The sequence below is a fragment of the Gopherus flavomarginatus genome, chromosome 3 (assembly GCF_025201925.1).
Source record: "Gopherus flavomarginatus isolate rGopFla2 chromosome 3, rGopFla2.mat.asm, whole genome shotgun sequence".
Taxonomy (NCBI): domain Eukaryota; kingdom Metazoa; phylum Chordata; order Testudines; family Testudinidae; genus Gopherus; species Gopherus flavomarginatus.
In genome coordinates, this window is record NC_066619.1 from 61,504,714 (window position 1) to 61,532,061 (window position 27,348).

General features: G+C 42.7%; 1 protein-coding gene across 5 annotated transcripts in view; it reads right to left on the reverse strand.

The window, feature by feature from the left end:
- Positions 1-27,348, reverse strand: part of MCTP1 (multiple C2 and transmembrane domain containing 1) — a 543,194-nt gene that overhangs the window by 329,223 nt on the left and 186,623 nt on the right. For all 5 annotated transcript variants that reach the window (XM_050943873.1, XM_050943875.1, XM_050943872.1 and 2 more), the window contains exon 2: positions 23,555-23,669. In XM_050943873.1, the coding sequence (XP_050799830.1) occupies positions 23,555-23,669 (115 nt within the window). The remainder of the gene's footprint in view (positions 1-23,554; positions 23,670-27,348) is intronic.

Sequence of the window (27,348 nt, forward strand, 5' to 3'; positions counted from 1 at the left end):
GTGGGAAAGCAGAGAACCCCCTGTGCAGCATTCAGGTGGGATTTTTGGCACCTATCAAGGCCAGAGTTTGGGATGTTTCTTTGGCTTTTAATCCTAGCAGGCAGTTTAAGCTTTTTGTATTGGGTGGAGAACGCATCTTCTTTTCATTCCTCCTCCTGAGCAGGGGTGATGATGACTTAATTTGGTGGAGAGCAGGTGATGAATTCTTCATGCCTCGCTCCAGCAAGCTCTGACAACTGGCTGCCTCACTATGCGACATCCCACCATCTGCCCCTACATACAACAGAGAATTATATTAATGTATCTGCTGGAATAATACTAGTAAAGTACTTCACAATGTTGACATTTAAAGCAAATTATTAGGCTTCAAATGTAACAGTGTTGAGAGAAACAGGAAAGTTCAAACATCTTAGAGCTATTGTTTCAGGCCTACTGCAGACTCAGTAAGACAACACTGTAACAGTTTACAATCTATTCTCATTTGGAAGATTTTCTTTGCAATCATAAAAACTAGACTTTTTTTTTAATTTAAACCTTAGATTCTGGAACACAATTATGAAGCAAATTCAGAAAAGGACAATTATATTGTAATTTACACAGCCACAATCACATTACATATGAAGCCCTGCTATCATATCTCCCTCCATTTGTACCAGACTTCCCCTGAAGAGATACATGTCCCTCCACAACTTGGAATGCCTCACTGGGAAAACATTTGTGGTATGATTCATTTGATGTACTTTAAACGATCATCTCTCCAAGATTAAAGCAGTTAAGTCTCTCAGAACTTCAGTTCAGTAGTAATAGGGCGACTGAAGTCTACCACTGGGAGAGAGGAATAAAATGAACAAAAATGCTTCTTGCCTTTGTGCTTCAAAGACGACAAGAGATATTTTAAAAGTCACCATGCTGCATTCACAGTCAGCTACATCAATGGTGCAAGCATCTCCCTGCTAACATTTTGATTGTATAGTCCTCATCCGTTACTGTAACATTACTTATTCTTCTATTATAAAAACAGCAAACAACTATTTGTGGAATTTAATTTTTGAGAAATATTTGTAAGGTAACAAATAGCTTCTTCAGAGATAATATATACAGTAAAATGTTAGTTTAGCATTGCCATCTATATTCCTAAAACAATACAGTACTACTCTAAGGGCACGTCTTCACTGGCAACACATCAGCGCTTTAATGTGGCTTGTGTAGTCACGGCAGCGCTCTCCCAGCGCTCTAAAAAACCCACCTCCATGAGGGGAGTGGCTTCCAGTGCTGGTGCACTGTCTACACTGCCACTTTACAGCACTAAACTTGCAGCGCTCAGGGAGGTGTTCTTTCACACACTTGAGCGAGAAAGTTGCAGCGCTGTAAAGTGCCAATGTAGACAAGCCCTAAAGAGGTCAACTTATAGTGAAGCACTGAAATTAACATGTACTCAACACTTCCTGCATTTATTCTTTTTCAATACATTTGTAGGAAATGGTAGAGCTGTAAAGATTTGGATCACTATGTAAGCATGCCTGAACAAAGACTGAAGCTACAGTCTTCAGGAAAACAAGATGCAGACTACTGAAGACTGGGAAAGGCATAGTTTGCCATCTGGCTACAGCTGCCTGACTGCAAGCAGAAATAGTGAGTGAATCCAACAGTCCTGACTGGTGGATGTGACAGCACAGTAAATATCTTGGGTTAGCTTCTTCCCCAGCTAATGCACGGAGTGAGGGAGATGCAGACTGCGCACCCTTGTTCTAAGGATGGCTGCTGTGCTTGGAGATGGAAATTCACTGCTACCATGCACCAGAGACTCCACCAGGGGAAGGCAGCTTTAATCTCTGTCTCTCTTTCTGAAGAACCCTGACAATGAGGCAGCAGCAGGGATAAGCTGAGTCAGTGCATCCCCTCAACACCTATGCTATGCTCTCTCATCCAAGTATTGACTCAGATTGAAAATTGGGCAATCTGGCCCATTGTCTTCTACTATGTTTTAGTGGAATCCCATGAATCCCTGCCCCGCTCCCTCCATTTCTCACCCCTCTGCGTTCCAATCAGGCTGTCTGAATGCTTGCAACAGACACACTGAGAGTAGGATTGCCAACTTTCTAGTCGCATAAAACTAAACACCGCTGCCCTGCCCTAAGGCGCTGCCCCTACCCAGACACTTCTCAGAGGCCCCATCCCCCATTCACTGCATCCCCCCTCCCACCATTGCTCGCTCTCCCTCACTCACTTTCACTGTGCTGGGGCAGAGGGTTGGGTGTGGGAGGGAGTGACGCCAGAAATGAGGTTTCAGGGTGCAGGAGGATCTCCAGGTTGAGGCAGGAAGTTGGGATGCAGGAGGGGGTGAGGCCTCTGGCTCAGGGTGCAGGCTCTGGAGCTGGGTTAGGGATGAGGGGCTTGGGGGTGCAAGAGGGGGCTCTGGTATTGGGCAGCAAGTTGGGGTACAGGAGAGGATATTGGGTGCAGGTTCCGGGACAGAGCTCAGGACTAGGGCAGGGCTGTGGGCTCCGGAAGGGAATTAGGGTGCAGGAGAGGGATCGGGACACAGGCTCCAGCCGGGTAGCTCCTAGTCAGCAGTGCAATGGGGCTAAGATAGGCTCTCTGCCTGCCCCGGCTCCGCGCAGCTCCTGGAAGCGGCCAGCATGTCCCTACAGCCCCTAGGCAGAGGGGCGAGGGAGCTCTGTGCACTGCCCGCGCCCACAAGTGCCACCCCTACAGCTCTCATTGGCCACAGTTCCTGGATAATGGGAGCTGTGGAGCGGGCTCTGGGGGCAGGGGCAGTGCAAGGAGCTTCCTCGATCACCTCTCCACCTAGAGGCTGTAGGGACATGCCAGCCACTTCTGGGAGCTGCATGGAGCCAGGGCAGGCAAGGAGCCTACCTTAGCCCTGCTGCACCGCCAAGCAGACTTTTAACAGCCCAGTCAGAAGTGCTAACCGGAGCCACCAGGATCCCTTTTTGATTGAGTGTTCTGGTAAAAAACCAGACACCTGTCAACTCTAACTGAGAGGGCAACAGAGACCATCTCTCTATTCTCAGTTTCTTCTGACACCACAGCAGTCCCAAGCAAATGGAAAGAACAATTGCAGGAAATGTACTGTTCAGCCCCATGTCCCTGGACTGCAGCATACCCAGTGAATGCCCAAAGAATTTGGCTGGTAAACTTTAACAAGTCTCTACTAAGAATGTGTGAATTGAGATTTTTTTCCAGAGATTTATAACCTGACTATTGTCTGTTACAGCTATCCCCCTATTCCATTTTGTTTCTTACAGCTGTCCCCCGACTCCATTTTGTTTTTGTTCTCCTCCTGTGGCCGCCCTTCCCTGGCTGTTAAGTTGTTTACCAGGGCCACTGCCCTTCTCAAAGGGAGGGCCCCTTAAGTTGTTTAACAAGAGCCATTGCCCTTCTCAAAGGGATGGCCACTTGTGCTGCATGCTAAATGGGACCACTGCCCTGTTCAAGGGTTAGTCCTGTTATCACCTCGTTGAACCTAGGCTCGGTGTAGGGCAGGCAATGTCCAGAGCTGCAAGACCTATTGTGTTTTTAAGATCCTGGGCATGAGTCATAGGCCTCATGCGCTTTTGAGTCACCTATTGCACAGGACTCTGCCCAGACATGTTTCTGTGCTCATCTGCAGTTTTTCCCTGTGCCTCCTCCCCTGTGACAGAGGAAGCCTATCAGGATTACTGGCAGGAAACTGCCTGAGTCTGCCTTTAAAAACAGACATTTTTGAAACAAACATCAGAAAGGTTCCTGCATTGCTGCCTGGTCTGATCAGCCAGGGGTTTTGGGGGGTCCTTTCTCCGCTCTCGTTTTTTTTTGAGCGTACCCCCGGTTTTTGAACCCCCCCCCCACGAAGAACGAATTGCTACCTGAGAGATCTCCTGATTATTGAGACTGTACCGAGCCCTTCTTGCTGCTTCTTCTGTTGCTGCTGCTTCTGCCTTTGCTGCTGCCTTGGGGACTGGTAAGAATCCCTCTGTGAAACTTTCCCTACTTTTATTTTATTATTTTAGCGACTGGCTCTGTTTCCCCAGCACGCAGACTCAAGCTAAACCTTGATCTGTGTCTTAAAACCTCTCAAACTCCGCGGCGCTTTGCTGCTAAAAATAAGTTTGTGCAGCTGCTAAGCTCTGCTCCTGTGGGCTTTGCCTCGGGGCTCCCTGCTTTCAGCTGTATCCATTGCTGCAGCCACCATCCCTTGGCTTCCTTGGGAGCTGGATCCTGGGCACATACCACTCTGCCGTCTGTGACTTCCCCATAGCATAAGGTACACCATAGGTTTTGGTTTTTTTAGTTTAATAAGTCATAGTTTGTTAAGATTGTAGAGCTAGTAAGTTCACCTGCCTTGTTACAGTTTACTGTTTTCTTGCTCCGTATAGTTGCTTGTTATAGTTGTGCTTAGAATTGTGATATTTGTTGTTTTGCCTAGTCGTTGCTTAAGATAGATAAGGTTTTTGCTGCTTAAATTCGTATTCCCACTGTCCCGATCTCTCCCTGAACTTTCCCGTGTCTGTTTTTCCCCTGCTTCAATCTCCCCCTCTGTGTGCTTCTCCATGTCTCCCTGTTATAACCCTTTGCTGCTTTTTCCCCCGCATCTGCACTCTCTCCGAACTTCCCAAACCCCTTGCTGCTTCTCCCCCTGTATAACTTCCCAAACCCTTTGCTGCTTTTTCCCCCGCATCTGCACTCTCTCCGAACTTCCCAACTCCTTGCTGCTTTCCCCCCGCCCGCATCTGCATCACCCTCCGAACTTCCCAAACCCCTTGCTGATTCTCCCCCTGTGAAACTTCCCAAACCCTTTGCCGCTTTTTTTTTCTTTGTTTTTGGTGTCCGCTTGTTGCTTAAACCTCTCTCTAGCCCTTCTTTACACTTCTCTGCTGCCCCTCCCCTACCGAAGATCACCATCACAGTGCTCAGTTGTCCTTACCCTGCAGGGCTTCAGAGTCTCTCGCTGCTTCTAGCCGCACTCTCCTCTCATCAGTTGCCACTGATCATTCACTCCCCTCCCCCCTCCTGTTCCTTGACCCAGCCTTTAGGTACACTCTTGCAGATTATCTGCTATCCTAGCCTCACAAATTAAGTCATTACTTTTCTTTTATATCGTTACATTGCATAATTTCACTTATCACCCATATTGTATTATTGCACTGTGATTCACATTTTACTTATAATTATAACACCTCATTGGTTGCTTCCACTTTTCTGATATACTTTGTATTTGCATTGATACCATTTTGTTACATTGTGTATAAGGCCACTAACCACTTAATACATTCTGTCTAAGATTGTTGACCATTTTATATAGAAGCTACCATTTTATTTTGCATTTCTTTTGATACGCTTATTGACTGTACTGTATCCCACTGTGCTGAACCCCACTTACTGTACCCCACTGTAAGAACTCCCTACATTGTTCAATAAGAAGAACTCCCCCATCATTGTCTATTGTAAACACCCTATACACCCCATCCCATCGTATTTCATTGTTAAATTCGCACCACTTCCTTTTTCCTTTAATAAAGAAATTAATTGGCACCCCACCTGTGTGGTAATTGCTCCCCAAGATCTCATATACCTGCAGGCAGGGACAACTATATTTGGGTAAATTTTCAGAAGGCTGGCGAAAGACATGTCCTTGACACCAGGGCACCCCCGTGCCAAATCTTAAGCCTTTGTTCCAAAAAGCTTCACAACAAAATGGTTGTATCATTTTTTTAAGCACTGGCAAAGCAATATATTTTGGCTGAAACTTTCCAAAAAAAGTTGAGCCTGATGCAGACACCTAGCATGGGAAATTTTAATCCAATCTGGCAAAACTATTAAAGCAATTGAAATCAGGGCCTTATAATGGAAAGTGTGGGGCAACCTTAACTACAGGCAGTGCTAGCAGCTCTGCCTACCATGAGATCTATAAAACAGCTATAAAATCATTAGTGGCTTCATGGTGGGTTTATAATCAAGTCTCCTGCACAATTTGTGGCTTGGTTTAATACCAACACATTAATATCTATTCTGCCATCATCAACAAACACAAGCACAAGAAATAAAATGTCCTTGCAACACCACCATCACTCTAGTAATTATTCATGTTCCCTGGTCCTCCCACTCACCCCACCCCACCTAAACACAAATGAAATGTAGATTTCTTAGTATGGAAATTCATTAATCTTAAATCAAGCCAAACAAACATTTTCCGCAACTTCCTGCTCCCCCAACAAAACACCAAATGTGCTGTCTAATGACAATACCAAAGGTCATAAGTACTAACATCCAGATGATTAATGAATGTTTTGAGCAGAAAACGGCATAAGAAATGCATGTGATATATTTATATATTTATCTGTTTGTCAAATCAAATGACAAATCAATACCACCTCTGTGGATGTACACACTTCACATTTATTGTATTTGATTTTCTCATTTTAAATTCTATCAGTGGACCATTGGAATACTAAAATGTAAAAAGACCTTAATTCACTATGAGTGATTGTCAGAAATAAATCTGATACAAAGCGGATATCAACAGCTCTTAGAACATACTTTGTCCAAGGGATCTGTATATTTCCCTATTCCCTTCAAGTAAATATTTGGGAGAAAATAAAACATATTCGTCTTATGAACTTAAAAATCTACATGATGTTGCTATAGTCTTTGTCCACCCTTCCCCACCCTAAATTCCACAATGTTTTATGACATCTGTTACAACACCTTGCCTTAACTTCCACTGTAAACTCTTCATCAGGGACAGTGGATGAAATCCGGAACCCAGTGAAGTCAACAGGAGTTTTGTCATTTCATTCAGTAAGGCTAGAATTTCATCCCGTTATCTTTTATCTGTCTGTGAAGTGCCATGCATGTTTATAGTGCTATATAAATAATAGTAATAAAATATCAAGCATAATTTGTTCATCAAAATCAGCAGTCTGGAGCTCCTAAAGTGATAGACCAGAACCAAAAGACCAAAAACTTGATTTTCATGCACAATCTACATTGGGCTGAGCATTGAGGACATACATACAGACTGCAGAGGAAGAACTCTTCTGCCACTGAAGACACAGAGCCACTTTATAAATGAAATAAAGACTAGCACAAACCCATTTCACCAGGGAATCTAAAGTACAGCAGTGTGACCAACACACCACCCTAATACTCACTTTAAACCTATATTACAAACCCACCCACACACCCACACTCACAAGATAGAAACCTTTAAACTAATCCAGTGGGACATATTCTATATTCGATATCAAATTCAACTAGCATAGTTCCTCCAAAATAAACTAAATGCTCTTGCTGAACTGAATACTTGCCTGGAAACAACGGGGCAAATATTGCCTTTGGGGCAGAATCCAGCCCGGTCCTAGTAAAATTCAGCTGCCTCATTCTTGACCGAATCATGGACAGTGATAGACTTCTTAAGCACTGAACTTGCTGTAAACATGAACCATAAAGAGAGGGCCCTGGTCATCAGAAGCCTTTAGCTCTTGAAGTAAGTCCTAGACAGGGCAGTATTTTATATTCAGAGGACTGCATGACACAAAGCCCCAACAGATACAAATTTCAGTAAGTTAGAAAGATCTACAACTATATCCAGGGCCGGATTTCCTATTAGGCACAGTAGACATGTGCCTAGGTGTGCATTACCACTCTAAAACTGAGTGCAACACAAAGGTCAGCTGTAGGCGAGGGGAGTAGATGCTGTGTCTAGAGGCACAAGGTGTAAATCTACATCTATAACTAAGGCCTCACATGGCTTTTTTTTTAATCTCTTGAATGGGATTAATGTATATCAAAGCTGGGCAACAAACTTCTGAAAAGGAGTAAAAAATATTAGCCTCTGTGCATAGTGCTAATACATACATAAATTTTGTAGTACAGTCACCATTATGTTAAGCTCCACAGAAAATGCACATCTAGAGAAAGAAAAAGTTAATTTTAACCAGATAATCCATCCTACATTAAAATTAGAAACACGCTGTAATTTGTAGTGTAGCCATAACCTAAGGGGAGCTAGGAGGTATGATTTCTAGCTTATGTAGATACATGTGCCCTTGCTCTGCTTGAGCTATCGTGGTAAGGATAGCTGCCTGAGCATGCACCTGGGAATTTGGACAGGGTTGCACTTGCAACTGCCCATGACTGTACAGCCACATATCTATTTTCAGTGCGTAACCCTAACCCTAACCCTAACCCTAACCCTACCTGAGCTGGGAATCAGCTGCTTTGTAGACATAGCCTAAAAGGTCTCCTGGTGCCCTACTGCACCACTGAGGGTCTGTACTGCCTCCATCACAAGTCTGTGTTTAAAAGCCACAAAAAATACCCACTATATGGCCAAATCGAGTTTCCTTTACATCTGTGACAGCAGTCTCCAAATATAACAAATTGAAAACTAGAAATGGAGTAATGTATAGCTAGCCACTTTTAAAATATTATTGAACAGATGCAGACGTATAACTTATGTTACTGTTTCAACTGAATTAATATACCAAAAGAAAAGCATTGTGAATTTGAAAAAAGTGTCCATTTACAAATACAAAGAGTATTTTATTATATGCTTTTTAGTGCTTTTATGAATTACCAGAGAGAAGGTTTGAAGAAGGTTTCCATTTGCAATGCAGCAGAAACCAATTAGAAGAATAACTAGTCTGTTGAAAGGAGCAGGATAAAATGTGAATGATCAGGGTATGTCTACACTACGAAATTAGGTCGAATATATAGAAGTCCATTTTTAGGAAGCAATTTTATATAGTCGATTGTGTGTGTCCCCACTAAGTACTGTAGCCTAGTGTCGACCTTCCGCTGCCCATTGGAATTCTGAGTTGAGCTCCCAATGCCTGATAGAGCAAAAAACATTGTTGCGGGTGGTTTTGGGTGCATGTCATCAGTCGCCCCTCTCTCCGTGAAAGCAATTGTTTTGCACCTTTTTTCCATGTAAATGCCATACTGCTTTCAACAGCAATCCTACTGCACCATCTAACTGTCATCATCCAACCAGGGCTTCTGCTTCAACTCTGGTCTCCTGGGGCTGTGAATCCACCTCACAGGTCCTCTCGTCGTTCTTTATAAATATCTATTCTCGTGGCATCCCGTCATCATCCACCTCTTCTGCTGCAACTCTGCTCTCCTGCTCTTGCCTTGATAGCGAATTTCTCCAGGTTGTCTGTCATTGGCTCCCAGGAACGTGTGTTCATCGGGAAATGTGTGCGGTGCCGACCATCATCATCCACCGCTTCTGCTGCAACTCTGCTCGCCTGCTGACGCCATACCATGGCAAGCACGGAGCCCGCTCAGCTTACTGCTGCTGTTGTGAGCATTGTAAATACCTCGCGCATTATCCTGCAGTATGTGCAGAGCCTGCAAAAGTAGGGGAGGAGGCAACGACAGCACGATCACGATAGTGATGAGGGCATGAACACAGACTTCTCTCAAAGCAAGGGCCCTGGCAATTTGGAAATCATGGTGGTAATGCGACAGATTCATTCCGTGGAACACCAATTCTGGGCCTGGGAAATGAGCACAAACTGGTGGGACCGCATAGTGTTGCGGGTCTGGGATGATTCCCAGTGGCTTCAAAACTTTCGCATGCGTAAGGGCACTTTCATGGAACTTAGTGACTTGCTTTCCCCCGCCCTGAAGCGCAAGAATATCAAGATAAGAGCAGCCCTCACAGTTGAATTACCGTTGGGGGTGTTGAAATGCCTATAGTTATCCTTGGGAACCCAGCCTACCCCTTAATGCCGTGGCTAATGAAGCCATACACAGGCATCCTGGATAGTAGTAAGGAGCAGTTCAACTATAGCCTGAGCAAGTGCAGAATGGTGGTAGACTGTGCATTTGGAAGTTTAAAAGCTCACTGGCGCAGTTTACTGACTAGGTTAGACCACAGTGAACCAATATTCCCATTGTTATTGCTGCTTGCTGTGTGATCCAAAATATCTGTGAGAGTAAGGAGGAGACGTTTATGGCGTGGTGGGAGGTTGAAGCAAATCGCCTGGAGGGAGATTACGGTGTGACAATTCTGTTTGTTTCTCCTTGATGAAAACCCGCTCACTTGGTTGAGTACTTCTCTGTAAGCCAACCAACTTCCCCATTCGATCACCGCTTTCAGAGGCAAGAAAGTCATTCTTGTTTCAAAATCATGCATTCTTTGTTAATTCATCAGACAAATAGGAGGAAACTCGCAAGGTAGCTCAGGAGGGACGGGTGAGGAGAGAAGCACCAGGTAGGGTGATGGATGAGGGAAGGAGGGAAGGACAATGCCACACTACAGTTCAAAACTTATTGAATGCCAGCCTTCTGTTGCTTGGGCAATCCTCTGGGGTGGAGTGGCTGGGTGACCGTAGCCTCCCCTCTGCGTTCTTGGGCATCTGGGTGAGGAAGATATGGAACTTGGGGAGGAGAACAGGCGGTTATACAGGGGCTGCATCGGTGGTCTGTGCTCCTGCTGCCTTTCCTGCAGCTCCACCAGATGCCTGAGCATGTCAGTTTGCTCCCACATTAGGCTCATTAGCCCCTGGGATGGAGAGGATAGGGGGAGCGTAGAAACATTTGCAGCTGCGGGAGGATAAAAAAGGGAGAGTAGTATTTAAAAAGATCCCTTTGCTCTCTAAAATAAGACTATTTCACACTGAATCAAGCAATTCACATTACATAGCACATGTGCTTCACTCCCCTTCACCCAAACCACCACCCCACCTCTCAGCCAAACGTCAACAGCTCAGCATGAACGGGCCTTCACCCACAGCATGACAAAGACTTTCAGAGTACCTCCAGAAGAGCTTCATGGAGATGTCCCTGAAGGATTTCTGCTCCATCCCCAGACACATTAACAGACTTTTCCAGTAGCTATACTGGCCATGAATGCATCCCAAGTCTTCAGGACAAATTAATCATTAAAACATGATTGCTTTTAAACTCTGTATTATATTTACAAAGGTACGCTCACCAGAGGTGCCTTCTCCGGCTTCATGGTCCAGGAACCCACTGTGGGAGGGTTGGGAGGGTACTGGCTCCACGGTGATGAAGAGTTCCTCGCTGAGGGGGAGAAGGGATTCTCCTCTTGCCTGCTGCATGCTTGCCTACTGCACAGATTCTTCTCCCCATACAACGATCAAATCCAGTTCCTCCTGTTCAGTCCATGCTGGAGCTCTTTTGCAACTCTGGGACTCCATGGTCACTTGTGTTGATGAGCTCTGCATGGTCCCCTGTGCTGATCAGCTCGCCACGCTGGTCAAACAGGATATGAAATTCAAAAGTTCCCGGGGCTTTTCCTGCCTACCTGGCCAGTGCATTCAAGTTGTGAGTGCTGTCCAGAGCTCCCGGAGGCCAAAAGTATTGCATCCACACTACCCCAAATTTGACCTGGCGATGTCAATTTCAGCCCTAATCTCCTCATCAGGAAGGAGTACAGAAATCAATTTTAAGATCCCTTTAAGTCGACAAAAATGGCTTCGTCATGTGGATGGGTGCAGGGTTAAATTGATCTAACACTGCTATATTTGACCTAAACTCATAGTGTAGATCATGGACTAGTAAAATTTACTGTTTACTAAAAAGCAAATCAATAGAATGGATCTGATTCTCTACTCTGTGTTCATTTTTATGCTAGTGTTAATCCATTGATAGAAATAATTTTTTTTATTTCTAGATCTGGATTTAGAAATGATGTTAGAACTCCTATATTTTCCAAAGTGACAAGGGGTCAAATTGATCACTGACACACACTGTGTAATCCCATTAGCCTAATTCTTGTCTCATTGACACCAATGTAAAAAAAGTTTCTCTTGAATTAATTCAGTAAAATTACTTTTGATTTACACTAGGAAGGAGTATTGCAGAAAGGAGTCTGGGGGTCATAGTAGACATCAAGTTAAATATGAGTCAAAAGTGTAACGCTGTTGCAAAAAACGCAAACATCATTCTGGGCTGTATTAGCAGGAGTGTTGTAAGCAAGACACGAGAAGTAATTCTTCCACTCTACTCCGATTAGGCCTCAACTGGAGTATTGTGTTCAGTTCGGGGGCCACATTTTAGGAAGGATGTGGATAAATTGGAGAAAGTCCAGAGAAGAGTAAAAAAATCATTAAAGGTCTAGAGAAAACATGACCTATGAGGAAAGACTGAAAAAAATGGGTTTGTTTGGAAAAGAGAAGACTGAGAGGGGATATGATAACAGTTTTCAAGTATGTAAAAGGTTGTTACAAAGAGGAGGGAGAAAAATTGTTTTTCTTAACCTCTGAGGGTACGTCTACAGTATGAAATTAATTCAAATGTATTCTATTTGAATTTTCGGAAGCGATTTTATACATTCGGTGCTGTGTCCCCCCACTAAAGCGCGTGAACAGTACCAAGGTTAGCATCAAATGTCAGAGCAGTGCACTGTGGGAAGCTATCCCACAGTTCCTGCAGTCCCCGCCACCCACTGGAATTGTGGGTTAAGCTCCCAGTGCATGATGGGGCAAAAACATTCTCACGAGTATTTCTGGGTGTATTCCATCACTCGCTCCTCCCTCTGTGAAAGCTACGGCAGACGCCATACTGACAGCAGATGGTGCAGTACGGTGCACCGCCTGTTTCCTAGTACTATGAATCCACCTTGCATGTCCTCTCATCTTTCTATCTACTCTTTTATCTAACCATTTCCCATCTTTTTCGGATACCATGAACCGAGCAGCACAGCTTCCACCGCAAACTCTGCTCTTCTGCTCTTACATCGCTAGCTAATTTTTCCATGTTGTCTGTCCTGGGCTCGCGTGCAAGCTACAGAAGGCAACAATTCCCTGTTATTTTTCAGCCATCATGAACTGAGCTGCACAGCTTCCACCGCAAACTCTGCTCATGCTTCCGCTGCAAACTCTCCTGCTCTTGCAGCTCTAGCAAGCTTCCCAACTCCATGAAAGGTACAGAAGACAACCATTTACCACCTTTTATTGGCCATCTTGAACTGAACAGGCCTCCTATGTTTTGCGCTCTTTTTCCAGGATTACCTGTGCAGGTGCCATAGCATGGCAATCATTGAGCCCGCTCAGCTCTCCGCTGCAGTTTTGACCATTGTAAATACCTTGCGCATTATCCAGCAGCATGTGCAGTAGCTGCAAAACCGAGTTAGGAAGCGATGATAGAGGACATGGACACAGACATTCCTAGAAGCACAGTATGTGGCAATTGGGAGATCATGGTGGCACTGGGCCAGGTTCATGCCACGTAACGCCGATTCTGGGCCCGGGAAACAAGCACAGACTGGTGGGACCACACAGTGTTGCAGGTCTGGAATGATTCCCAGTGGCTACAAAACTTTCATATGCGTAGGGCCACTTTCATGGAACTTTGAGACTTTCTGTCCCCTACCCTGAAGCACAAAGACACCAAAATGAGAGCAGCCCTCACAGTTGAGAAGCTTGCAACGCCCAAAAGCTACCAGTCAGTCGGGAGCTTATCTGCGAATCCAGGACTGCATGATCTCCTGTGATGGTGGACTCTGCATGGTCCTCTGTGCTGATACTGACCAAACAGGAAATGAAATTCAAAGATTCCCGGGGCTTTTCCTGCCCACCTGGCTAGTGCATCGGAATTGAGAGTGTTGTCCAGAGCGGTCACAAGGGAGCATTCTGGGATAGTTCCTGGAGGCCAATAATGTTGAACTGCATCCACAATCCCTTTAACCTGGGATTGCGATCTCGATTTAAGCGCTACTCCACTTGCTGAGGAGGAGTACAGAAATTGGATTAAAGAGTCCTTTAAATCAAAAAAACGGTTTAGTCATGTGGATGGAATCATTGGTATTTTTTTCGAATTAACTCACCTAATTCTGAAATAACAGACTAATGTAGACCAGGCCTGAGGACAGGACAAGCAGCAATGGGCTTAAATTGCAGCAAGGATGGTTTAGGTTGGACATTAGGAAAAACTTCCCACTGTCAGGGTGGTTAAGCATTGGAATAAATTTCCTAGGGAGGTTGTGGAATCCATCTGTGGAGATTATAAAGAGCACGTTAAACAAACACCTGTCAGGAATGGTCCAGATAATTAGTCTGGCCAGGAGTGAATAACTGATGAAGTCAGTTATTTCTTTGATGCAATGCTATTTCTTTACAAAAAATTTTACACAGGTTCCATTTCTCTGAACACAGTAGGTACAACAACAGGTGTCCTCGTTTGTAAATCCAAGTCTGTTTTCCAGCCAGTCCTGTGCTCCATGGAGTCTTATCTCTGCTCCTTCTCAGGGCTATGCTACCAGCTGATTTATCTGTTTTTATTATAGATTTCTGAATGCTTTCTTCTTCTGACACACACAGCTGAATCAATCACATTGAGCCCCTTCACTAGGGTTGTCTACTTTCTAATAGCAAAAAACCAACACCTTTGTCCCACCCTTTCACAAAATAACAATCATATTATTGGAGAAAGTGTTTTCAGAGAGCCAGACTCTTACTCTGACTCACATCAAGTAATAATGTATTATGTGTAAGCACATACTGGCACTGAGAATAGCAGAGCTACTAGAGAATAACGGAGCTTCTCGTACAGTAATATAGTACTCAATAAGAACAGGAGTACTTGTGGCACCTTAGAGACTAACAAATTTATTTCAGCATGAGCTTTTGTGAGCTACAGCTCACTTAGAAGTGATCCTTAGAAGTGAGCTGTAGCTCACGAAAGCTCATGCTGAAATAAATTTGTTAGTCTCTAAGGTGCCACAAGCACTCCTGTTTTTTTTGCGGATACAGACTAACACAGCTGTTACTCTGAAACCTGTCATAGTAGTCAATGTAATTAAGGGTGGTTGACATTGACACTCAAAATTTTTATTGATGCTCTAATGGAATAAATGCAACACCTACCATGAAACTGAAATACTTATGAAAAAATGGAAACGCCTTCTACCTTTTATTCTATAAAAAAGTTCAAAAGCATTTAATATGGCAAGTAATTTTCAGATTTGTAATTATCCTGTTTTGGCATATTGTCCATTTAGGTACTCATATGACCCCTATATCTGTAGCATCTGAATGCGATAAACATATTGTGGGTGAAATCAGGCACTAAATCTAATCAGGCACTAAAATCAGACACTCAAATACATTTTTTAAAAGGATAAAAAGTATTTAATTATATGTTTCAATACTGTGTTCATTTAAAAATATATTTTTTCTGTATGTATCCAGCCATATATCCATTTTTCTAGATGGAAACTGGCCTTTGTCTCCATCATCACCAGAAGTTACTACATTTTTTTCTTTGAGTGGAGGAAGGCCAGAGGCAGGAAGGATCAAAAATTTCCTGTGGACAATGGCCAAGTTTTTCAAACTTGAGTGCCTAAGGTTAGGTTAGACACTAATTACAATAAATAAGTTGATATTTTAGAAGTAGTGAGCATGAGCACTGAATAATCTGCAGCTCAAAAAAATTATTTTTTTAAAAATCAGGCCACTGATCTGGATATCTAAATACCATATGGATTCTCCCCTAAGATGTGTTACAGGAATGTAGGAAATCCACAGGACCAGATTTTATTCTAGAATTGTTTAATTGAATACATCACTATGAAAAGGCAGATTTCCATCCAATTCTGAGCAGGGATCGTGAGCAACAGAAGCCATCTACAAACACTGAAAAGCATGCCAGCTATACACCGTGCACCACAGAGGTATGTTACAGTTTAAATAATTATAAAATGTTAAATAGGACAAAATTTCCATTTGTTCTACTACTTACTCTTATTAATGCAATATTTTCACTGCAATAGGTTGTATCGGCACAGAGATGTACATTTAAAAAAGTCTTAGATTTAGGTGCCAGTCCTTTGTCAAAACCTTGAAACACAGAATCCTGCACCTGTGCAAAAATCTCAAGGAAGTTAATAGGACTACAAACAGGTCAGGGGTCCTAGTTAGCAGATCTCAATGCAAGATGCCTATATTATAAAAAGCAATGAGACAAACAACCAGTGCGCAGGCCTGTAAGGAGACTCAGGAAACAAATGAGCTTCTGTCTCGACTAGTAGTCGAAAGCAAATAATACTCCTCTGCTGAGATGGACTACGAGTCCAACAATTTTTGTCTGACAGCCTCCCGATCCTGCCAGGATGCAGCACTCTGCCCTGAATCCCACCTAGAAATTTAGACTTCTTAGCTTGAAATGAGTCAGACAAGCAACATGAGAAAGAGCCTAGAACAACATTAATTTGAAGGACAGATATTGTTAATTCAGTGTTAAGAGCTTCTTACTATTTTCCTCCCACAACTGATGCAGCTACCTGCTATGCTCATCACTGATATGATTAGGAGGAGATTAAAAGAGAAGTAAATCTAGCACTGTTTTCTCCTGAGAATGCTAAGGAAAAGACCCAGCTCCTTATCAAGAAGACTTTAACATGACTGTACCCAGGTCTAAGTGTCCCCATGGGACGAGATAGTAATATGACACTGTAGACAGGGCACTAATTTAGGACTTTAGGCAAGTCAAATCATCTCTCTGTCCATCAGTTTCCCTTCCCTATACTTGTGTGTATCGACTACTTAGAGAGAGTGATCTCTTAGTTGAGCAAAATGGGGCCCAATCTTGAACGGGACTTCCAGGCACTACTGTAATATAAATAATTAATAAAAATAACAATAGGGTATTTCAAACAGGAATTGGGCAAAACATTGTTTGACCCACCCAAATAGTCTGCTGCTGGATTCCTCTCAACATTGCAGCACAAACTTGATTTTATCTGTACCCTGGTGATCTTGAGTGTTTTGTTTCCTGGTTTTAAGTTAGTTAGGTGGGCAGCCAACTGGACGAGGATGCAAGTTACAACAGCAGCTCCGCTCTAACAGGATGGCTGCTATATGACGTGGATCACTCAACTACTAATAGTAATGTTTATTAGATATGACTTTCTTCTGAGTAAGTGCAAAGAATTTTCTATCTAGTTTAACTGAGAAAGTGTGTTTCCTGTCATATATAGTATTTATGTATCGTTTTCATTGTGTATTTGTGCCACAGATCATTGTATCTGAATAATACTGCTGATTTCTCTTAGTTTTTATTAAATTTAATCAGGAAGGTTACCTCACTAAGCTGTGATGGACTCCCTGTTGAGGTGGAAAGCACCAAAGTGGTGTGCTAGACTCTTTTTTTAAAATTATCTTGGGGGATAATACCTTCAGATCACTATTTCCAGGTGAGGAAGCATGGATGATGGAAAAAAGGATGCACTGAAAAGGAAGAACTACCTTTAGACATCCTGATTTTGAGAAGCCCCCTTCCAAATACTAATTACTTTCAGGAGCAAAACTGGCTCAAAGAATCTGTTTTTTCACTGGGATAAGATTCCTTCCCCACAAGATCTGACAACAGGCCTGTCATAAACAGATAGCTAAGGGTTAATGTCTCTTTCACCTGTAAAGGGGTAACACCAGTAACCTGAAACACCTGACCATAGGACCAATCAGGAAACAAGACTTTTTCAAATCTGGGTGGAGGGAAGTTTTGAGTGCGAGTTCTTTGTCCTTTGTCTTGTGTCTGACCCTCTAGGCTATGAGAGTGATTTTTCTATCTCCTGGCTTTCTAATCTTCTGTTTCCAAGTTGTAAGTACAAGATAGTAAGACAATAAGGTTTATATTGGTTTTTTTTTGTATTTACATGTGTGTAGTTGCTGGAATGTGTTAAATTGTATTTATTTGGATAAGGCTGTTAATTCATTTCTTTTAAGCAAATGACCCTGTATTTGTCACCTTAATACAGAGAGACCATTTTTATGTATTTTTTCTTTCTTTTTATATAAAGCTTTCTTTTTAAGACCTGTTGGAGTTTTTCTTTAGTGGGGACTCTAGGGAATTGAGTCTGCAGCTCACCAGGGAATTGGTGGGAGGAAGAAGTCAGGGGGAAAATCTCTTTGTGTTAGATTTACTAAGCCTGACTTTCCATACTCTCTGGGTGAGGGGGGAAGTACTTGTGTTTCCAGGACTGGAAATAGGGAGGGGGGAGTCCCCCTCTTTAGATTCACGGAGCTTGCTTCTGTATATCTCTCCAGGAACCCAGGGAGGGAATACCCGGAGGGGGGAAGGGAAATGGTTTATTCCCCTTTGTTGTGAGACTCAAGGAATCTGAGTCTGGGGGTCCCCCAGGGAAGGTTTTGGGAAGACCACAGTGAGCTAGGAGACCACTGTATAATCCCTGGCTGGTGGCAGCTTTACCAGGTCCCAGCTGGTAACTAAGCTTGGAGGTTTTCATGCTAACACCCATATTTTGGACGCTAAGGTCCAGATCTGGGAAAAATGTTATGACATGGTGGCAGCCGTGGGATACATAGAATCCAGAAGGCAGTAGGAATAATATATTTTTCTTTTCTCTGCTAGGGGCTTTTAAGCAGAGAGGGTTTGGTTTTAAAAGGAACCAGAGAGAATTTTTTTTTCTGTTCTCTCCTGACAGTAGCTTGCATATTAAGCAAGGAACCATTAAGCTGTGACAAACGAGTCTTTTGTCAGACAATAGCACTCCCATTAGGAGTCAATTACCAGCACAATACACATGCAAATAAAGTGGTTTTTCTGGTTTACTTTACCTTTAAAAGATTAGCTAGAGGAAGAAAGGGAAAAAGGCACTGTTGCTAGGCAGACCCCAGGAGGCAACAGAGCCAGCAGTTCAGACAATAAACACCAGAGGGCACCCCAACACAAGAAAACAGGAACCATGCCTTCCAAGACAAAAATGGAGGCCGAAGAACAAATCAAAGAAGCTGAACACAGGCGACAACTGGAACAAAGAGAAAAAGAGGTGGAGCTGAAAGAAAGAGAAGAACAGATCAAACAGGCAGCCCATAAAAGAGAACAAGAAGCCAAAAATGCAGCCCACCACAGAAAACAAGAAGAAGAAGAGGTGGCCCACCGCCGAGAAATGGAAAAAACAACAAAAAGAAAGTGAAGAGAGGGAAAAACAGAGAAAACATGAACTGACTTGGCGCAGGCTGGGCAGCATGCTCCAGCCAATCCTAACAACCCTTCGCCAATTATGGTTCCACATCCCAAGAAATTTCCCACCTACAAGGCAGGTGATGACACCGAGGCCTTCTTGGAAAATTTTGAAAGAGCCTGTCTTGGGTACAGCATCCCTGAAGACCAGTAAATGGTAGAATTGAGGCCACATCTCAGTGGACCTTTAGCAGAGGTGGCGGCTGAAATGCCTAAGAAGAAAATGAACGACTATAAACTTTTTCAAACCAAGGCCAGATACAGAATCGGGATAACCCCGGATCATGCCCGTCGGCGTTTCAGAACCCAAAAGTGGAAACCAGATGTGTCATTTCCCAAACACGCCTACTACGCTGGGAAAAATTATGAGGCCTGAATATCAGGAAACAATGTTAACACCATAGACGAACTGCATCTCCTCATACAAATGGAGCAGTTCTTGGATGGTGTTCCTGAGGACATAACATGGTACATACAAGATGGAAAACCCAAAAATCTCACCGAGGCGGGGGAGATTGGAGCTAGATGGATGGAAGTGGCAGAAAGCAAGAAAGCTACTGTCAAGGGGAGCGAATACCCCAGAGGGCACACCGACAATAAACGCTACAACCGAGGGCAACCAAAGACCCCACCTACAACCCAAGTAAAGCCACAGATGCCCTATTCTTCCACCTCACCAGTCTCCAGTAACTCACCTCGACCCAGTGACCAGTCAGCTGGAAGATGCTTCAAGTGTAATGAACTGGGACATATAAAGGCAAACTGCCCAAAAAACCCCAACCGGGTGCAAGTCATTACACCACCATCACTCAAAAGATCCCCAGGCCCAGAGGCCTCTCAAATACCCTTGGAGCGAAGGGAAAATTTTGAGAGTGGGCGGAAAGAAGGTTACTGCATGGAGAGACACGGGGCACAAGTGTCAGCTATCCACCAATCCTTCGTCGACCCCAATTTGTGTTAGATTTACTAAGCCTGACTTTGCATACCCTCTGGGTGAGGGGGGAAGTACTTGTGTTTCCAGGACTGGAAACAGGGAGGGGGGAGTCCCTCTCTTTAGATTCACGGAGCTTGCTTCTGTATATCTCTCCAGGAACCCAGGGAGGGAATACCCGGAGGGGGAGAAGGGAAATGGTTTATTCCCCTTTGTTGTGAGACTCAAGGAATCTGAGTCTGGGGGTCCTCCAGGGAAGGTTTTGGGGAGACCACAGTGAGCTAGGAGACCACTGTATAATCCCTGGCTGGTGGCAGCTTTACCAGGTCCCAGCTGGTAACTAAGCTTGGAGGTTTTCATGCTAACACCCATATTTTGGACGCTAAGGTCCAGATCTGGGAAAAATGTTATGACAAGGCCTAGTTTATAAGGGCCAGATGAAGGAAACATGCTAACAAACATTCTCTGGAAGGGTCCACCACTGTAAGGAATCCAGGACCAGTGGTGGGACATGGATCAATCCATGCAAAGAGTGAAGAGTTAGACAGTAAACTGTCCTGAGCCACATTTGAAGAGGGCTAAAAGGCAACCTTGAAAATTGGACCACTTGCATGCAAGCAGACATGTGGACCAAGAACCTCAAGCACATCCAAACTGTTGTGTAAAGCTCAGACTGCAGACTGAGACAAAGGTGGTGAATCATTTTAAAATAGCCAGTCTGCAAGCCTGTAGAATCTTATGGGGCTCCAATGAACTTGATAGGCTGAGTGGGAACCAAAGTTTTTCTCACCCCACTGGATATTGCAATTCATAGTACACAGGTTTCACCCTTGAAACCTGTCCAGCCTCCTCTGTTGGAGTCTTCAGTCTTCTGAGTGTCCTTGTTGCTTGCAGCACAAGTGAGGAGGAAGCGAAAAGGCCAGGCTGGGGCCACTGTGTTCTCTTTTATACTCTTAGTCTCATGTGCTTGGAGAACACAAGTCCATGTCTGGCGGACATTGCTGAGTCCCCAGGCGAAGTTGAGCAATTGCACTGGTGTGGCCTTGTCCAAGCATGTCATTGCATTGTAGTTTTGTTTCTGGACAATGGCTGCTGATGGCTGTTCAACACACGCCCAGCCACTGGTTACTTTTTTCTTGTTGCTGCTGGAGAGCTACAATCTGATTGATTCTCCATCTTACAGCATGTTTTAGTGACAACCATACAACACAATCACATAACTTCATATGCACTAAAGATATGTATATTTAGATAGAACAATGACTTTTGGCAGATAATAACCTTTCTCCCGATACCTCACATGGCATGCTTTATATGCAAGATCAAAATTATATATAAATAAGGAATACAGGGATTACTAGGTGCTCCTCCAAGGTATAGAATGTCACAAGAGCAATGTCTGTAACATTGCTCCAGATCAAGGAGTCAAAATCGGGACATCTGGTCACCCCACCACCTTCTGTCCTGGCCTACACAAGGCTAATGCAGAGCATCTCTGCAGTGTGCAGGGAGTTCAGATGCTCTCTAGCATGGTTGCCTGATTAATGCCCCCAAATTTCTAAAGGCCTACCAAAAGAATTAAACTTCTAAATTATGGAAGAAAAATAATAACAAAATGTAATTATGCTAGTTAGTTATAAAAATATTGCTCACACAAAAAGCAAGAAATTTATATTCATATTTTAATTTCAAGTTTAAATAAAATAAGTTATGTTTTTATTCTAATGAATTTGATTCAGAGACTGAGTCAATTATATGGGCATCTTTCTACCTCATAGAACATCATAATATCTTGTTTTATGAACATCAAGCACACTTTGCTAATGTATCTATATACCATGAGGAAGAATAGAGTGATAAGTTATTTTTGAAACAGAGAGCCATATTCAGATCTGTTACACTGGTGTAAATCTGAAGTAACACCATTGATTTAAATTGAATTACTCCAGATTTACACCACTGTAGCTGAGACCTGAATCTAGCCAGGTAAATTTAGACTGATCATGTGATGTGACCAATAAGTCTTTCTTGGAAAGATTCTTAACAATATTATTGTTGCTATTATATTTCCCACACAGCTCCTCGGTATCTATTTCACAACAGATTTAAAGTATTTTTTAGTCAGATTTTCACATCAGACTGGCTCCTCATAAAAGTCTGAATATATGTTATGTTCAGATGGTCTGGTTTTCAATGGGAGCTGCAGATACAGGTTCTGCACCACTGGAAAAAATATATATATATAAAACCGTGTATTCCTATAGGTCAATTTGCCCTGTAAGTTTCCTTTTTTCTAAACTACGGTGCCCAGTGCATGACCCAAATGCAACTTGTGAAGCACTAATATGTAGCCAGCAGCTGTAGACACACTGTATTTGCAAGACTACAACCAAAAAATGGATCAAGTAGAGTTTTTTTTAATGTATGTGCATTATTTATCTCAGGGAAACACTTTTGGGCATATTTGTTCTTAGCCAAACATTACAACCTAACACTTAGGGCTTGCCTACATGGAGACACTTAGGAAAGTTAACCCAGTTAACTAAATCTCCTGTGTGGATGCTCTCATTCAGAAGTAAAGCGTCCACAGTTCACTTTAGCTGTAGCTTCTGAATGAAATCATCCACACAGAGGATCAATATGGTTTAACTAATGCACTTTAAATTCACACCTTCAGTTCATTTGGGTTAACTTTCCTAAGTGTTCCCATACAGACAATGATCCCACACTTTCACAGGCCTTGGGTGGCAGGCCAGTCCTCGCCCACAGGCAACCTGCCAACCTGAAACATATTCTCACCAGTAACTGCACACCGCACCATAGGAACTCTAGCTCAGGAACCAATCCATGCAACAAATCTCGATGCCAACTCTGCCCACATATCTACACCAGCGACATCATCACAGGACCTAACCAGATCAGCCACACCATCACTGGTTCATTCACCTGCACGCCCACCAATGTAATACACGTCATCATATGCCAGCAATGCCTCTCTGCTATGTACATCGGCCAAACTGGACAGTCACTACGGAAAAGGATAAACGGACACAAATCAGATATTAGGAATGGCAATATACAAAAACCTGTAGGAGAACACTTCAACCTCCCTGGCCACACTATAGCAGACCTTAAGGTGGCCATCCTGCAGCAAAAAAACTTCAGGACCAGACTTCAAAGAGAAACTGCTGAGCTTCAGTTCATCTGCAAATTTGACACCATCAGCTCAGGATTAAACAAAGACTGTGAATGGCTTGCCAACTACAAAACCAGTTTCTCCTCCCTTGGTTTTCACACCTCAACTGCTAGAACAGGGCCTCATCCTCCCTAATTGAACTAACCTCATTATCTCTAGCTTGCCTGCATATATACCTGCCCCTGGAAATTTCCACTACATGCATCCGACGAAGTGGGTATTCACCCTCGAAAGCTCATGCTCCAAAACGTCTGTTAATCTATAAGGTGCCACAGGATTCTTTGCTGCTTTTACAGATCCAGACTAACATGGCTACCCCTCTGATACTTGACCCCATACAGACAGGCCCTTAAAGACACTTTTCAGGCCAATAAGCCATTAGAAGTATTAGTACTGCATTTTATTCAACTACTGAAAACATAACTTACACAACACATATAAAACCACATTTATCAGCATATTCTTACCTCCACGATCCCGCGCTGCTAAATTTTGACCCCTTTTTAATGTAATGTCCAACTGGTACATTCCGGAATCAGCCAAGGGAAAATCTGCATTACTAGTTCCAATTGTATTTGTTCTCTGAAAGGCAAAAAAACCACAACAAAATAACTATATAATACATATGGCAGAATAAAGAACAAAAAATACATCCTAGAACTAAGGCTGCAAAACCCCAAGCCCAAAATCCTGCAGAACCCCAAGCCCACACAAAGTCCCTCTGACTTCACTGGAACTCCTCACAGGGACACCAATATCCACTCACATGGAGTCAATTACAGGTTTGTGGTCTAATGGAGTGGAGCCAGGCACATGCATTCATGAAGAGAGCTCTGAACTTCCCGCCCAATCTAGACTAGTGCAGAACAAGTAATGTATGTTACAATAGTGATGACTACAAAATGCTCGACCTAATCATTGTTAGTGGAAGCCCAGCTGGCTAACTCTTAGCTTATGTCTACACTGCTAGCTAGGGGTGAGATTCCCATCTTGCATACATATAGTCATGCTAGCTCTCATTGAACTAGTGTGAACATAAGTAGCAGTGCAGCCACAGTAGCACAGGCAGCGGTGGGCCAGCTTAATCTTGGTGGAAACATCCTTGGCATGTCTCCTATCACTGCCAGCGCTATCATGGCTATGTACCAGAGTGGCAGGTTTGCCAAAATAAGAAAGGGGAATCTGAAGGGAATAAGAGGACAGAAAAGAAATGGAAGCATTCATACACAAAGTATTGAAGGAACTTTTAGTATTATTTATATAACACCATTGATGTCCATGGCATTTCAACAAATAGACTCTTTCTAGAAATATCTGTATAGGAACTGCAGGTGTTCTCCATGCCGTTATGTCTTCACCTTGTCTGAATTCCAATAAGTTCTCTCTAGTTACACCATCCAGGGGACAGCTTCCCAGAAAATATACAATCATTCTGAAAGCAGAGACCCTGGATATATTTTCATAGCTTTTGCAAATTTCCTTTTATTTACAGCTATCTAATACTGATATGTCGTATCTGTTGTATAATAAAACTAATGGAGCATAATTCCAATTTCACTTTGTCTGGTGTAAATCAGAAATAACTACACTGAAGCCTATGGTGTTACACTGGTATGGGATCAGAAGCTGGTTCATAGAAAAATTACCTTAACAATTAAAAACTGCTAACCCCTCAAAAAAAAAAAGTGGATCCCACTTTCACTTTAGAATATTCACACTTGCACTGGGTTTCTGCTACTTAGAGAACAAACCAAACCAAACCAAAAAGAAACCAATGTAAGTTCCTCAGATGCCAACATCTGCTCCTTACAATAGAAGTTTCCACACCTGAGAAAACAAAAATCATCGAGGATGGTGCAGCATAGTCCTCTCTCTATGACCAGCCAGGGAGAGCAAGATTATAGCCCAACTTATTTCTGCCTTCTTTGGGATGACTAATCCTCCAAAGTCACTGGTAGCAATCTAGCCCTCTGTGTAATCAGCCTTTGAAATAAATAATATTTTTCCTTCTTTTCCCATTGTTACTTTAAAGTTTATTTTATTCAGTTCATTTTTTCATAATTTGTTTTGTTCTGACAGATACAGGAAAGGCTATTTTTCTTTTATCAGGGGGTAGCCATGTTAGTCTGCATCCCCAAAGCAACAAGGAGTCCAGTGGCACCTCAAAGAGTAACAGATTTATTTGGGCATAAGCTTTTGTAGGTAAAAAACCCACTTCTTCAGATGCATTATGCTCAAATAAAACTGTTAGTCTTTAAGATGCCACCGGACTCCTTGTTATTTTTCTTTCGTTATTCAGGCGAATAGCTACAGCTCAGTTCCTGAAAGTTCCTGATTATTTCAAGAACTAGTAAATTCCCACATATATTAAAGCCTTAATCTTGACCTTTTATATTTTATGGCTCCAGTGAAGTAGTTAATGGATAAAAAATGGTGTTGTTTCTGCAGAACTCTCTTGGCTGGTAGCTGAGGGTTAGATTTTAGCATCAAAGCTCTGCTATAAGTTCTTACGGGATTTTTTACACCAAAGTTAAAAAATGTTATACTTGTACCATGATGATAATTTGCCAGTAAAAAACTTTTGACATTGATTAGAAAATTCAAATGAATAAAGCAAATAAAAATAACGTTTGACCTAATTACATAGTCCAGTAAACACTATAAATTTTAAAGTAAAACAAAGTGAAACTCATTTGTAACCATCTGATTCTGAAACAACTTTTCCTTTCAAATGCATATGGAGCCACTGAGGGTATTAGGAAGACAGAGCTGGGTGTCATCAACATGCTTAAAGCACCTCAGCTCCCATCTCTTCACTAGCACTTGATCCAGCCAAGACAGTCATTGCCTTGCCCAGTATTTGGATACAAATGGGGCATGGATAAGAATTAATGGACAGATTCAATATAGAGATGGTGATGTTAGTTGGTTAAGGGAAACAAATGGAAGGCTGGTGAAGATAATACCAACTTTTCTGGTTGGGGAGCATGCAAGCCATTGAGTTACAAAGCTTGCAGCAGCAGATTTCCAGTGCCTTTCTTCAGGAATAAGATTATTTTCCAAAACTAAAACAATCCAGTATGAAAGCCCCTCCCAGGGCCAAAAAGAGGGTGTGAGGCATAACTGCTACACCCTGAGGCCTAATAGGATGTGGAGGCGAGACACTCTACCATAGACTTGAGTAACCTAGCCAAGACCATATAGACTAGCAATGCTTCCCCTGGCAATGAAGAGCCTGTGTGAGAACAAACAAAATCAGGAGCCTCCCAGGTTAAACAGGAGACACTACACAGCACATCTAAAAACCAAAGCTGGTGCAGAATTTGGCAACTCATTTGTTCAGGTCTCACCTGAAGAAGAGCTCTGTGTGAGCTCAAAAGCTTGTCTCTTTCACCAACAGAAGTTGGTTCAGTAAAATATATTACCTCATCTACCTTGTGTCTCCAATACCCTGGGACCCACACGGCTACAACAAAACTGCAAACAGTAAGTGGCAGAAAGTTGAGCCACTATCTCTACATTAGGAGTGGTGCTTATTCAACTAAATGATTAAAAATGGAGACAAACTATAGATATGACTAACAAATGAACCACCTTTCCAATTATCTTTAACAAACATAACAAAAAATAGCGGTCAGAAAATGACTGTTAGTACACAGGGATCACTGAAAGGCTGCTGTCTCCTTTGGAAAAAAATGTTAAAACAAACTTTATGACCAACGGATTACCAAACACTTCATAGAATAAGCGTTCCAGACAAAATTGGAAATACCACCCAGGGATTAAAAATCTTGCTATTGAAGTGTTTTACAAGGATTTTAAATTGACATTTAGGGATTTGTTTTAATCCACTATTTTATGTCTTGGGTCTTACTGAAATTTATGTCCAAATAAGTTGCTCCTTATGTACTCAGGACCATCATAGCCTATAACACTAGCCAAAATGAAAGTCAGCATTCAATGATTGAAAGGCAGCTTTCAGACCTCGTGCCATCTGTTGCATACATAAAAAAACACAAATCAGGCAGTGTCAATTTGCAAGAAGGAATCTAGGAAGTGTCCTTTAGAGACTAGAAGCGTCTCTGAATCTACTGGTTAATATCGTCAACATTACTTTCTTAAAACTCCCACACTCCACCGTGTCACTTGAAGTGAGAAGTATTTTCTTCCACACAAGTATCCACAATAGACACCCCAGAACCAGACCTATATCTTTATTGTGATATCTGCCATTCCTTTAAGTTAGTACTGAAAGATAAAG